Source organism: Phoca vitulina, unplaced genomic scaffold (assembly GCF_004348235.1).
Source record: "Phoca vitulina isolate PV1807 unplaced genomic scaffold, GSC_HSeal_1.0 scaffold2, whole genome shotgun sequence".
NCBI lineage: Eukaryota > Metazoa > Chordata > Mammalia > Carnivora > Phocidae > Phoca > Phoca vitulina.
In genome coordinates, this window is record NW_022589705.1 from 90296349 (window position 1) to 90311435 (window position 15087).

At 53.4% G+C, this 15087-nt stretch overlaps 1 protein-coding gene across 7 annotated transcripts in view; it reads right to left on the reverse strand.

The window, feature by feature from the left end:
• Positions 1-15087, reverse strand: part of KAZN (kazrin, periplakin interacting protein) — a 1052477-nt gene that overhangs the window by 109362 nt on the left and 928028 nt on the right. For all 7 annotated transcript variants that reach the window (XM_032393243.1, XM_032393251.1, XM_032393236.1 and 4 more), the window contains one exon: positions 8391-8582. In XM_032393243.1, coding sequence (XP_032249134.1) covers positions 8391-8582 — 192 coding nt within the window. The remainder of the gene's footprint in view (positions 1-8390; positions 8583-15087) is intronic.

Consider the following 15087-nt stretch of genomic DNA (forward strand, 5'->3'; position numbering starts at 1 on the left):
GAGAATGACACCCAAAGTGTTGAAGGACAGTCAGGAAGGGCCACTGTTTGGAAAGCACTGGAGAAGATTCTGGACAGGCTTGCCTTCCCAACTCCCCGACGGAACGACTCCGTGTGGAAACCCCCAGACGAGGACATCAGTCACTCGGGCACAAGGACTGATAAAAAGCAAAGCAGCCAAAAGCGACAAAGTTGCTGTAATATCTCAGTCACCAGAACCCCAGACCCTGGGCAGATTCTGGAAGTGAGTCTATTTAAAACGCTCTCTGCAGCTGATCCACGGAAATAGCTGGCAATGAACCCGCCTCCCTATATCCACGGCCCGGCAGAGCCCCACCCACGTGACACTGGGCTTGGTCACATCACTTGCTCTGGCCAACGAGACATCAGCAGACACGATTCAAGACGTGGCTTGAAAAGCACCTGTGCACTGTACCAGGTCATTGAAGGTGTTGACAATGAAGGGCAGTGGGTGTCCAGGGACTCTGCAACCTTTCTGTCTATCTCACACAAGAAAATACTTACTATTTTTTTTTTTTTCACAAGTACTTGTACATTAGGGTTTGCGCCCTTTTCAGGAACCCAGCGACCATGTGATGCAGCTAACCTGCTGGAGACAATGGCCCAGCCAACATCTGCAAGAGAACAGCCAAGATTCTGGGCACTTCTTCCACCTGACTATAAATTATTTTCAACTGGATCAAATGTGGAGTCTAAGATGCCTTCAAGGGGAAGGGGATCTGTTAACAATATTTAAAAGTGATCGGTAGTATATTAGGAAGACGTTTTGTCTGCAGAGTTAAAACTCTCTGGAAACGTCCACTAAATTCTAAGACTTAGCAGCTAAGAGGCTTCCACATCAGGGCTGCAGGTCAGAGGGGTAGGCTTTGGGTGCACCCCCTGCAGGAGCCCCAGAGGCCACCAGGCTGGAGCTGGGGGCCTAAGAAACCACGACTTCCGGGAGAGGAACATACACACTCAATCCAGGGTGATAAGCTGCCCAGAAGATGAACAAGTCTTTGATGGGAGGAATGAACCAGCGAATGGAGTGTGGATGTGGGAAGGGGAGCAGGAAACATCAAGCTACTTTCCCAACCCACGCAGCACTGGGGAGACAAGGACGTGTGTGTGTGTGTGTGTGTGTATGTGTGTGAGAGAGAGAGAGAGAGAGAGGAAGCAGGTGGGCAGAACCATCTCATCATCAAGGACACATCATTCTATCTGACAGCCACTTGGGCCACCTGCCACCCCACTGTCTGCAGGTCTTGTTACAATCTGTAAAGGTAGCTAAGGCACGGCCATACCTTCTGGGAGTGTAAAGGTGTCCCCTCCTGCCCAAGGCCAAAGACATGCTCTGCACCCTAGAACTCGCTGAAGCAGGGCAATCTGTGGCACAGATGCTTATCTACAGGTCTGGTTGGCCATTTAAAAAAATGTATTACTCGGGGCGCCTGGGTGGCTCAGTCGTTAAACGTCTGCCTTTGGCTCACGTCATGATCCCAGGGTCCTGGGATCGAGCCCCGCATCGGGCTCCCTGCTCAGTGGAGAGCCTGCTTCTCCCTCTCCCACTCCCCCCTGCTTGTGTTCCCTCTCTCACTGTGTCTCTATCAAATAAATAAAAAATCTTTAAAAAAAAATGTATTACTCAACTAACTTGCGTTGAGTGTGTTGTGGGTTCTAGGCCTGTCACTGGTTCTGGGCAGGGCCTCGGTCTGATTTGCCCCCGACTTTTCTGAGCCATAGGCACAGGTGCTTTGGGCAAGTTTTCAGTTTGTTGAATGAGCAAAGGACTGAAGGCTTAGTTTCTTCCAAGAGCTTGGTCTAGGGCCAGTGACTCATTCTGAAGCAGGGAAAAGGCCCCAATAGGCCTTATTCCTTCTTCTCAAGAAACTCGGGCATTGTGTCTTCTCCTCATTCAACAGATCACCTGCTTTGTTGAGCTAACGAGGCCTGCTCTGTGTGGGGTGCTATGCCCTGCAGAAGCTTGGCGAGTGGCGAGCCACATAGGAAACTGACATCCCTCACTACATGCTAAGTCCTAAGAGAGGTCAGCGCCTAGGGCTGGGGAGCAGAGGACCTTACCCGCCTCCTCCCCGTGCTCTAACGAACTACTACGAATTCAGTAGCTTGAAGCATGTAAATTTATTGTCTTCAGTTCTGGAGATGGGAGTCCGAAATGGGTCTTGGGAGGTTAAAATCAAGGATGCATTCCTTCTGGAAGCTCTCCGGGAGAGTCTGTTTCCTGGCCTTTTCCGGCCTCTAGAAGCACCCGTGTTCCTTGGCTCGTGGCCCCTGCCTCCACATCTGCAAAGCCCGTATAATGGGGGTCGAGTCCTCACACTGAGTCTCTGTTCTGTTATCACACCTCCTTCCGACTCTGACCTTCTGCCTCCTCTTCTTTTTGAAGGACTCTCGTGATTACACCGGGCTCGCTGGATAACCCTGGACAGCCCCCATCTCAAGGACATCTGATTAACAACCTTGATTCCCCTCTGCCAGGTAACCTAACATATTCACAGGTTCTAGGAATTGGGATGCAGGCATTTTGGGGGTGGGGGGTGGGGGTATGATCCTGACAACCACAGGCCCTGAACTACCAGACAGAGAAGGTCCAGGAAGGTGTTTAGAGGAAGCAGAGCCTGAATCAGGGCTTGGAGGAGAGAAGGGAGGGGACCCAGGAACTATCTGTATGTAATCACACGTACGTCCTCGTGCTCAAGGGAGAGAGAGGAGATCGCAAAGGTTGGGAGAGGGACATGCGTACCTGCTAGAACACCCCACTTCTGATACGGTCTCCTGCCCCGTCTCCCCAGTCCCCGAACTTCTGAGCATGGCCCCAAGGTTCTCCACGATCATCTCTCAGCACCTCCCTACTGCAAAGCCTTGGCATGGGGCTTCCCTTCCCACCACACACACACAGACTGGTCTTCTTGCCTCTGCTCAGGCTGTTTCCCCCGCAGCAGTACCCTCCCTGTGCCTGTTGGCATCCCCTAAGGGCTGAAGTCCACCCTGCTGACGTCCAAACCCAGCTCTAACCAGCTACTACTAAGCATACTCCCGGCGCACTCATAGCCCGCCTCCCAGGCTCGTTGAGAGGATTAAGTGAGCTAAAGGTCTGCAGTATGTGGCACAGAAATGATGTTCAGAAATGCTAGCTGTCACCACCACCATCAGCAATATCATTTCAGGGGACCCATGAGGAAAGCTATTTTCATTATGATACTATGACGCGATTTGCCTTTTTTACTGTGTATTTGGACTATGGGTACAAAAGTAACGCTGGGGAAAATGCTTGGCAAACATCATGGCAGAGGCATCAAACCATGAGTAGATATTAGTAGTCATTATATTCTTGTCACCATGCACTTGTTCTTGAAAAAAAAAAAAACGGGAGGGGCACTATTTGACTTATGAGTGTCCTTGGTGAAGCAGTAAAAATTATTAATTTTATTAAAGCTTGATCCCCGAGTTCGTGTCTTTAAAAAAAAAAAACACATGGAAGTACATTTAAAGTACATTTAAAGACAGAGGCTGTCTTTTTTTGTTTTTTTTTAAGATTTTATTTATTTATTTGACAGAGAGAGAGAGTTAGTGAGAGCAGGAACACAAGCAGGGGTGAGTGGGAGAGGGAGAGGCAGGCTTCCCGCCGAGCGGGGAGCCCAAGGGGGGGCTCGATCCCAGGACCCTGGGATCATGACCTGAGCCGAAGGCAGACGCTTAACGACTAAGCCACCCAGGCGCCCCAGAACAGAGGCTGTCTTGAGGAAAAACATTTGTATGACTGTTTGAGTTGCAGGCTAAACCAGCCACTTTTTCCGCAGAACACCATGTGTACTTGAAAGAACAAGTGACCAATAATATTAACCAAGCTATCTGGCAAACTACTAAGTCCACAAATGAACTAAAAGTGAGCCAGCCTGTTACTTCTAAGAAAACAGCTGATCATATCTGTTGTCAAAGAAAATCTGAGCTTTTGAACAAAAGTGAGAATTCCAGCAGACTTGATGTGCCACCATGACCTTCAGTTTCTCAACACTCAAAAGACTTTTCTGATGAGATGCATGGTGATGTTAACAAATGTGACTTTTTGGATCAGGACGTATGTCATCATTGGGAAGATCAGCATCACTCAGGTGATGCATCATCACTCAAGTGATCGCTGATAGATGCTGAAAAATCATGTGTGGTACAGTATCCATTCCAAGTGCAAATGAGACCAATGGCTTTGTCCACTGTTAACAGAGCACAAAACCCTCACTGGATCAAGTGTGAGACACCACACGGCAGCAAATCTCTAAGAGACTACCATTTGGTGAGTTTTAGGATGCCAACAAAGAAAAATACCCAGTAGCGACAAATCACAGTAGCTTGACCGAAGGAGCAGATATGAGAATTTAGCAGTCTTCTGTAAAGTGAAACATTGAAAAGTTTTTGCAAATATGTAAAACAATGCTCTCCTCACTCAAATCTTTTTGTTTGGGAAAATATTTTTCATTAAAGTTTTTTTTATTTACGTTAATGTGTAATGGGTTTATTGCTGTTGTTTCAAAATAAATTATTGAGGATTTAAATTGGTTTTTGGTGTTAATTTCTGGAACAGTAAACACCTAGAGAACTAAACCACATAAACAAGAACTCTTTGGGTCCTCAGTCTTGTAAGAGCGTGAAGTGGTCCGGAGACCACACAGATGGAGAAATGCTGTCTTAAAAAAATAAACAGATTTACGAACACAGATCTTTAGGGGAGTGGTATATAACAGCAAAACCAAAAAAGAAAAAAGTGGAAACAACTTAAGTGTCCAATAATCAGAAAGTGGCTAAATAAATTAGGGTGCCTCCATTTGCTAGAACATTATGTAGTTATTAAAAATTATGTTTTCAGAGAGCATTTATTGTGAGAAAATGCTCAACATACTCGTCACGCCATTAAAAAAGGGGCAGAAGCAAATGTTCACGATCATGTTTCTGTAATGCCTTGATTCGCGGGGAGAATCAGGGGAGCTGAAGGGGGGCTGAGGAAATCGACAGACCCCCCCCAGAGGGGTCCCATGCGCTATAAGCTCCCCACTACGTGTAAGGCTGGAGGGGGGCTCCGTTACGTATAAACACACATGACACCTTTCTTTCTTGAACAATCCTTCCAAACTTCTGGCTTTATATTCGAGACGAGACCCAACTCTTAAACCTAACATTCCAGACTCACCCCCAAAGAAACCGAGGAATCCTCTACACCCTGTTCTCCCCAAACATGATTCTTGTCTGTGCTTTGACATTGGAACCCGGGGTTGATGTTCCCCGGTGTCTGCCTGAGTTCCTAAGCCTCTCCCGTTGTGGAAGATTCTGGTCTCATCCAACCTCAAAGCAAAGACAGGGGCGGGTAGGTAGGGAACTGCCAGGGAGGGAGTCTTCGGGGGCTTTGCGTTTTCCCGCTGCAGGGACGCCAGCTGTTAACAAGTGTCACCCAACATCTGCTGCTTACTTGGTTTGCACATTTATTCTCATTCTCCTCATTATGGGCATATAAATCCCTTTTCATGCCCCAGCCTCCTTCTGCCCACATCTGTCTGCAATTTACCCACCACGTGCTGTGGCTGGGAGGAAGCATCTTATTTATGACTTTGTAGAAACCAGGCAGGATGCTCAGGCCGGCTGAAGGTGCCCACTGCTTTTTGGGAGCACTGCTACCTTGAGCTTGGCTGGGCTCAGGGGGTCTAAGGCCTGGGCCACCCCTAATGGGGATCAGGAGACCAACATCTCCAGGCAGATCTGAGGAGGCGTGCCAAGCCCCCTCTCATCTGATAATCACTAAGTATTAGCACTAATAGCACCAGGCACTGGGCCAAGCACTTTCTATCTCATTTAATCCCGATGACAACCCTCTGAAGTAGCTACTGTTATTAGCCCCAATTATAAGAGAAACAGCTTTGTTATTGTTACCCTCAGCAAGAGAACTACGTAGTTCAGAGAGGTTAAGGAATTTGCCCTAGGTCACACAGCTCGTAAGTGGGAGAGCCGGGATTCAAGCCCAGATCTGGCTCCAGAGCCTGCTGTCTCCACTACTGAGCTAGGATGGCCTCCCGTCTCTCCCCGTCCGTGGCAGCTGAATCCCCAGAGGGAAGAAGAGGTGTGTTCGTGCAGTGGACAAAGTTTCTGACTCTGCTGGTAATTAGCTCTGTAACCCTGACCGAGTTACTTAACCACACCGAACCTCACGCAGGTGACTCCATCTGCGAAAGGGGGTTAGTCCTGGTAGGACCAGAGTGAGGGAGAGATACGGGGCTAGCACACAGTAGGTGCTCCACAAAGCTTTCCTACCACGAATGCTGACGGGTCCTTATTGTTGAGATTGCCGTTTACAGAGGAGCCGCCCTATCCGGCAGATCTCTGTGTCCCTGGGTGACCTCTGGTGACAGATAAGGCACCTCACAGCACAGAGCTAGGAAAATATGCCTCCACAGTTCTGTGTCCTGTGGATGGAAGGCAGAAGGATGCACATCGCAACAGCCAGCTCTCTGCCCTCACGGACATCACCTCATTTAATTCACCACTACTGTCCCATCACGCAGACCAGGAAACTGAGGTGTGGAGAGGGTGGGCGGCTTGTCCCAGGAGCTGGAGAGTGGTGGAATCAATGAGCTTCTGCTGAGCCCCCTGCCCATTCCTTTGGGCCCAGAAACAGCTTACAGAGGTCCTGTTCCCCCTTCCAGGTCCAGAGGGGCGAATGGAGGTGAGGATTCTTTCCCTGGGTAAGGACATGGAAGGCAGGCTTCCCTGTCCCTGGAATAAATACTGGGAAAGGTGGTTGAGACTGCTTCTGAGGCAGTCCCCACTCTCCACGGGGTCACAAAGCTTAGGGAGACCAGAGGGTATCAGCTCACACAGCCCTGGGGCCTGGCGGCACTTCCTTGGGGAGATTCCCGTGGCTTGAGTCTCCATCCCGAGGGAGGAGGGGATGTCAGGAGGCCCCTGGAAGCTGGGAAGCTCGCACAGGTCTGCCTAGACTCCTGGACGGTAGCATGGAGAGGAAATGTGTATGTGCTCGGCACGGTGACCTCCCAATCATACAGCATCAGCTGGACCACAGCATGTCCCACCCTCCCGCTCCGGCCTGAAGACACTGCTGTCTGAGTGGGCCCCACTGGAAACAAAACCCCAACAGGAAAGGGTGCCTCATGGCTGGACCAGGACACCCAGCAAGAAGCTCCATGTCCCAGCTCTCGCCACAGGCCGGCATGGCCTAACCACCAAGCTCTTGCCAAAGGGAATCTTTGGCTCTCAATTTTGGCTCTCTCCCTAGATGTCCCCCAGGCCGAGGGGAGCAGAGATGCCCACCAGCCTGAAATGCTCCTCCTGATGGTGACAGGAGACAGAGACAACTTCTTTAAGCCGCCACTCTGTTCTGGAGTCTCTTTCCGATAGCAGCCTGAAATCAACCTAAGTAAGAAAGCTGCTTTGGCTTCCGAAATGAAGCTTCCAGAGTATTTATCATTCTAGGAAATGTAAGTGGAAAGCAGGTTGCCAAGTTTTATTGCCTTTTTCTTTTCCCCAGGAGTATCAAAGGCAGTAAGGGGGCCTCAAGAGAATGTTTTGTGTCAGAGTTCTCTGAGCACTGTTAAAGGAGGTCTCCCCCAACCTTTCTTGAATCATCTTTTGAGACCCCTCCCAAAGCATGTGGGCAGGTGGCTCCCAGGAGAGATGCGTATATCGGCTGCCGGTGGCCCAGGCCAGCTCTAAGGAAGGCCGGCTGCACACGTGGGCCCACCGGTTGCGTTTCCTCCAGCAGCTTCTGGTGGCAGACCCACCAGCCACGTGGAGGTTACGAGTGGTCCAGCTCCGCGAGAGAGCACCTGGGCACCCGTACCGCTTCCTCCCCCACCTTCTCAGAGGGGACACTGGACACTGCACTTCCCAGAGGGGAGCTCCTCCAGGCCAACCATAGGAGAGGGGGCCCAAGCCCCCTGCCCCAGGAGACCGCCACAGTGAACAGGAGTGGCGTGTGTGGACGGAGGTGTGTGGAGAATTCAGCGCCTCCACACTGTCCCGTGATAGGAGGCGCTCAAGGACCCTGACAGTGCCGGGTCAGCAGCCTGGTTTAGCAGAGATGCCACCTGCCATTCATGCCTCAGAGGGAGGCGACCCCGCATGACCACGACGGAAAATGTGTTGGTCACAGGGACGTGGGAACGATAGGAGCTTCCAACACTGCAAGAGGCAGAATTCTACTGAAAAAGGGACAGGGCAGCCTCAGCTGGGGGTCTAGGCACCGGGAGACCCCCACGTGCATGCCACTCCCCCTGCAGAGGCAGGACCCTGGTTTCGCAGTGCCCCTGTGGCCCAAGCCTGAGCCCCAGGCAAGGGAAGGCAGGAAAGTGCCACCAACCAGTCACTTACCCTGCAAGGCTTCTTTGGCTCTGGCTAACTCCTGCTCCTTCTGGGCCAGCTGGACCCTGAGCTCGGTGGCTGAGAGGACCTCGGATGACTTGCCGCCCTGGGACTCCTCCAGGTCCTTCGTCAACATCTCCTTCATCTGGCGGAGAAGGTGGACTTCCTCCTGGAGTCGAGACACTTCTTCCCGCAGGAGCACTAGGGGAGAAGGGCACATGGTTAGAGGAAGGGGACGCGGCTCCTGCATGCTCAGTTTTTCTGGGGACCGCTCCAAGGTGCTTTGGCTTTTCCTGTTTGCTCTGCATTCGAGGCCTTTCCTACATGTGTGCTGGGAAGAAAACTCCCAAAGCCGCTAACCTTATTCCAAGAGCCCCACCTCCAGGCTGCAGAGCACGCCTGGTGGGACCCCCCACCCCCACCACATTCTCTGTTACAGCTCTCACTGCATCGAGAGTGTCCATTCCAACGGCCGACATCACCTCGCCTCTGACGGGCAGGGATAAGCGTGAGCACGAAGAGCTGACAGCAGGCGGTGTTCTAGCCACGAGCCTGTAGGATGCCGAGTTGGGCTTTAGATGCATTACCTCATTTAATCCTGCAAAAACCTCCTAAGGCAACCATCACCCCCATTTCACAGATTAGAAGTTGAGGCGGGTAGCAGAGCTGGGATTTGAACCCAGACTTGGCCAACTCCAGAGCCCGAGCTCCCAGTCTGACACTCAGGAAATAGTCCCCAAAAGGCACACTCGACATGTATATGGAACACAGAGCCTTGAGGAACCCAGCACCGTGCAGAGACAGGACTTGGGATCCACACCTGAACACCCAGGAGAATGGGGTCAAGTGAGCAGTAACAATGGTGACACCATGGACAGAGGTTTCCATGACACTTAAGCCCAACCCTATACTCCTGAGGGCCCAGGGAGGAGGTCGAGGTGGATACGGCCTCCCTTAGGGCCTGGGGACCTTGGGAAGGTACCCAGATGATGCACCATCTCTCCCCACCCCCCAGGAATCTGTAGGCCAGCTCAGTCCTGCAGGTCAACTGATACACCTGCACCCAGGTCTGCTCACCTGAGCAACGAGAGACACCGAGCTGTGGAAGGTGCTGGAGGCGGGAGGTCAAGCAGCCTCATTAGGCCAGATATACCTCTGCCAGACCCTTTATGAGAGCAAACTCGTGGTCACGATGCTCACCTCACTGGTTAAAGGAGATTCTGACTTATTTGTTGAAGCAGGCCCTCGACAACATGGTCTCTGCTTCATCGCTGAACTCCTGCATTTCTCTCCCTCCCGCCACATCGGTCCTTCTCTTCGCAACATGCCAAGCTCTTCCCGGCCTCAGGGCCTTTGCCCCCGCAGTGCCCGCCACCTCAAACACCCTTCCCTTGTTCTTCCTGCGCTGCTTCCTCATCGGGCCCTTCATCCCACGCCACCTCCTCAGAGAGGCCTTCTCTCACCGCCATGTCCCATCCTGCCACGGGAGGTGGGGTGCAGTCCTTGCCTGCGGGGATCACGGCTGTGCCACAGCTTTACAGACACTGGGTCTCTGGTTTGGTTCCCTCGCTGACCAGGCATGTGGCTGCGAGCAAGTCCCCTCCCCTTCAAGCCTCAGATGCCCCCAAAGGGGTCCAACCCTCACCGGACCGTGAGGCTCCAACAAGCCGTCAGAGGGGCCTGGTCCGGGATGTCCTCAAGGTACACAGGAAGCGCTCAGTACCGGCGAGGTGGGCACCACTTCCCCGCACACCTTATGCTCTATCGGCGCCTGGTGCTCTAGAACCCCCCGCCCTGCACTCCTCAAGGCGAGCAAGGCAGAGTCAGGTCCAGGGCGCGGGGCAGGCCGAGGGGAAGCAGAGCTAAGGCCTCAAGGACTCTGACCCGTCCCTCATGCCCCTCTTATCACCTTCTCTGAGGCCTCCCGGGTTCAGCTGCCATGTGTACGAGGGGAGGTGTCCCTGCCCTCCCAGCGCCTCCTTCGCCCACCTCCAGTCTCCCCACAGAAGCCCGAGGGCCCGCTTGAAATGCCAAGCTCAGTACCTCACTCCCTGCTGAAAACCCTCCCGGGCCACAGTCCCAGAGCCACCAGGCAGCAGCCTCCCCGGCCCTCTCTGACCTCCCTCGGGCCACCTTTCCGCCCCAAAGGTGTAGACGCATCCTGCCTCCGGGCCGCCAGGAGCTTCCTCCCCTCCTCACAGGTCCCTTCCTGTCAGTCGGTCCCAGCACCACTGTTACCCCCTCAAGAGACCTAAAGCAGCCCCCACCTGGCAACCTGAGCAAAACCCTTATGACCGTGGGAGGCCCACCTGTTTACCGCATCTGCGTGCCCAGCGGGCGCACCTCCCTGCAAGCAGGCCTGGCTACACGGTTCCGTCCCACTTGCTGTGGGGTCCGAGGTGCCCTGAACAGTGTGTGATGACACACGGACAGCTGAGTTGACTCCCTCAACACATCTCTCCAGCCAACAACTGTTGATGCGCATTCGCCCCACGGCGACACCCCTCCAGGCACTGGGGACCCTTGGGTGAATGTCGCAGACAGGTCCTGTCTTCTGGCTGGCACGCTCCCAGACCCCACGTGACCATGGGCCGAAGGACCCTGACGCCGCGCGCTGGGAAGCTACGCCATCTGCAAGAGAGAGCCTAGCTGCTCTGACATCGAGGGACTCATGCACGGGCTGGGCACTGCCGGAGTCTCTCAGCAAAACCGGAAAGCAGGAGGTTGACTGTGGCCGCTCGCCCCCCACTCCAGTCAAACATCTGCAAGCTGCCTGCACTGCAGGCCCAGTGGAGGCCGTCCAGAAAGGCGAAGGGAACACTCTTGGCCTCAAGAAGTCTCTGGTGAGTAGAAGCAGCACATACGAGTAAGCACAACACCGGGACAGGGCTACATGGGCTTGGGGGCACAAGGACATTTAAAATGGGCCTTGGAAGATGCAGGGGGTGGTAAGCAGATGAAAGAGCGGGAGCAAAGGTTAGGAGGCTAGAAAGCCAGAGGCGCCTGGATGAATGGGTATGAGGTGAGGAAGCCTGCCGAGGTGTGCCAGGGTCAGATTACAAAAGGTCTTAATCCCGACCACCTCTCTATGACCCCAGCCCTGCCTGGCCATCTCTAGCAGTACTGAAGACTCTGAAATGGTCATTCTTGCCCCCTGCCATAGACTGAATGTTTATGTCCCCCCAGAATTCATGTGTGATGGTATTAGCAGGTGCAGTCTCTGGGAGGTGAGGAGGTCATGAGGGTGGAGCCCTCGTTGAGTGGGATTAGTGCCCTTATTGATAAAAGAGACCCCAGAGAGCTTCCTTGTCCCTTCTATCACACGAAGACACAGCAAAAAGACGGCTGTCTATAAACCAGGAAGAGGGTCTTCACCAGACTCTAAATCTGCCAGTGCCTGGATCTCGGGCTTTCAGCCTCCAGAACTTCGAGGAACACATGTCTGTAGTTTATGAGCCGCTCAGTCTATTGCATTTTTGTTAGGAGCCAGAATAGACTGATCCACGCTCTTTCATCAATTCTCCCCAGGGTCTGTCCCCACTCAACTGTCACCAGAAGCCTATTTCACAACAAGGTATGAGTGACTGCTAATGTATCCTCACTTCTATTTCCATTATCATACAGCTGGAGACTAGTTTGTTTTTGTTTGTTTAGGGACGTGACTTCTGGCCTTCCTTATACTGCCCTGAAGGAGCCAGTAAGCTTGTGTACTATGTCTACGCAGATGGCAGAGAATTTCAAGACACGCGGCTTCGAATCCAGGCCCGGCCAGGGCCTGGCTGTGACGTGAGCGAGCCCCATCAGCTCTCTGGGTCTCAGGTATCACATACGCTACACGGGGATCATGCCACCTGTTGAGGGCTGCCAGAGCTAGGAAAAAAAAAAAAGCAAAGGCCGCCCCCCCGCCCCGCCCCCAGATGCACAGTTAAATTTGAATTTCAGATAAGCAAATATTCTTTAGGATAAGCGTGTCCTAGATATTACACGGGACATAAACTAAAATGTATTCGTTGCTTATCTGAAATTCAAATGTAACCGGGCGTGCTGTGTTTCATCCAGCAACACTACTCCCATCCCACGGGGATTCTGGCACCATGATACGGGACAGTCACGAGAAAGGGCTTTCTTTGCCAGAGCACCTCAGAAGAGGGAGGTGGTAAAGGCAGAGAAGAATCTGGCACAGCCTTCTCTGCAGCCCAGCATTATGATGAGAGCAGAGCGCACGATGGGGTCGGGTGCCCCTGTCCTTGGCTAACTGGGGCAAAGGCGGCTTTTTCCTGCGCTCCCCTTTCTAACAGGTGCACCTGACACCTGGGCCCCGCCCCCCGCGGCAGGCCCCGAAGCAGCAGGAGGGCGGGACGGGAGGTGCGGCACCTGCAGGAGCCAACTCTTAGGAGACCAGGCTGGAAAAACAACTTTATGGAGAGACAGAGAGGCTTGTCCGAGCTTACTAACTGCACCTGCCCTGGCTGGGTGTGGAAGCGCAGGTCTCGCACACCCTGGGTCCTTCCAGAGGCAGAGACTCGGGACAACCCGGGGACGGCAGTCACAGAGAGACTCACAAGACCGCAGCCTGTGTTTGGGCTCTGGGACGGCAGGCGGGCACTTCCCCTCCCCTGTAAAATGGGGGTGAAGAGAATAAAGGAGACAGACGTGTAATACACTTACACGTGCCCGGCAGTGAGCATCCTGTGTGCGGGCCACAGGACCCACGCTCCCCTTCCCCTCCAGTGAAGACGCTGGAGTTGGAAGATCTGGGCTTGTGCCTCAGGGGAACTGCTACGTGCTGTGTGACCAGTCGGTGTTCCTCTCTGGGCCTTCCAACCCTTCATGAATCTGGAGGACTGCTACTGATTGTGCATTTCTTCCCTAGTCTACAAACGCTGCGTGCTCAGGAAGGCAGCGGCTGGTCACACGCGGCTATTTAAGTGTAAATTAATTAAAACGAACAGCCCAGTTCCTCAGTTACCCTGGCCATGTTCCAAGTGCCTGTGGATCGCCAGGGGCCAGTGGACGCGGAGACCACTCCCGCCACTGCACAGAGTTCTCCTGCTCAGTGTTGGTCTGCAGGGCACAGGACACAGAAAGAAAAGGGGAGAAGGGGTGTTTATTAAGCACCCGGTACAGCACAGGCCCACAGACACCCCGACAGAAGGCGCCTTTTGCCAACCGCTGGAGAGCTGCGAGGAAGGAGCCAGCATTTCGGGAGAAACCATCCTGGCCCTTGCCCACGGGTGGAGAAAGGGAAGGTAACTGTGTACCCTTCTGCCGATGCTGGGCAACCCCACTGCCCTTGGACCTGGGGCAGGGGGGCGGGTAGTGGTTAAAAGGGGCTGGTGCCGGAAATGCCGCAGACTCAACAGAGCTCTCTGGGCCGAGGAAGCCGGAATTAAGCGTTGCCTGGGAGACAGCAGCTCTCCCGCTCCAGGGGAAGCCGAGGTGACCCGGGTGCTGCCCTGGGAGGGGGAGGGGGGCATAACCACTCAAAAGGTGGCAAAGGGAGCCGGGGCAGACCCTGCCCTTCTCTGTCTCACACACCTCCTTTTGTTTGCAAGAACAATGAGTGTGTGGTGTTTTAAAAAAGCCACTTCTCAGCCTCCCTTGCAGCTAGGGTTGTCCAGGTGACCTGGTTCTGGTGAGCAAAATGTAGGAGAAAGCCCCTGAGGTGGACTGTCCTTTAAGAATAAAGGGCTTTGCCCCTTCTCTGCCTTCTTGCCTGGAAAGTGGACTCGTGGCTGGAGCTGCAGCAGCTACCTTGTAACAAGGAGGCAATGTGCACAGGGCCAAAACGCTCCAAGAGGGGAGAACGGACCATGGGGCCTGGACAGCACAGCTCAGCCCTGCCCCTGCATGGAGACCTAGAGCAGCACCAGCTGGGCAGGGCTTCCTGGGGCAGGAGAGCCTCTGATTTCCCTGCTGATTTCCCATGTCACCAGAACCAAACCACTGTGGCCCACGCTACAGGCTGAGTCTGAGCTCAGGCAGCTGATAAGGGCTCCTCGGTGGTGGGGTGTGTGTGTGTGTGTGTGTGAAGGAATCAACACAGCACAGATGGGAGGTGGCGGCTCCTGGCCCCGGGGAAGAGCCCCCAGTTGTGACAAGCCTCTTTCACGCTTAATTTTTGTGAGCTAACAGGGTCAGGGTCAGAGTCAGGGTGAGGAGAGGAAGGAGAGAAGGAAGTTATTTTCTGTGACTGGAGGGCATACCCCAGAACTGCCCAAACAGGGCTACGGGGGACCAAGCACCAGCAAGGTCTCCTGGTGAGCTGCACGTTTATAAGCCCAGCCTTCCCGAGTCGAAGGTCTAAATAAAAATAGCATTATAATTACTGTGTATCATGCCAGCGATTATTTCTTTCCTAATACTCCTTGTGCTCCAGGCTCTGTTGTATTTAACACGGCTTAACTAGCTTATGCTTCACAGTACCTGGGGAAGTAGGGCCTGTTATCATCATCCCATTTTACAGATGGGGAAGTTGAGGCCCAGGACTTAGGTGATCTGGCTAGGGTCACACAGAATCAAGAGCAGAGCCAGGGTTTGAACCGCGTGGTCTAGTTCCAGCACCCACACTGTCGTAACTCCTTGCACACCTTGCAGGACAGGGTGGGTGACACAGTAGGAGTCCAGGGCCCAAGCAGACTCGCCTTGGTGGATGACGGTGAAGACAGATGCGCCCCCCAGCAGGGTATGAGCTTGTTCTTACTTC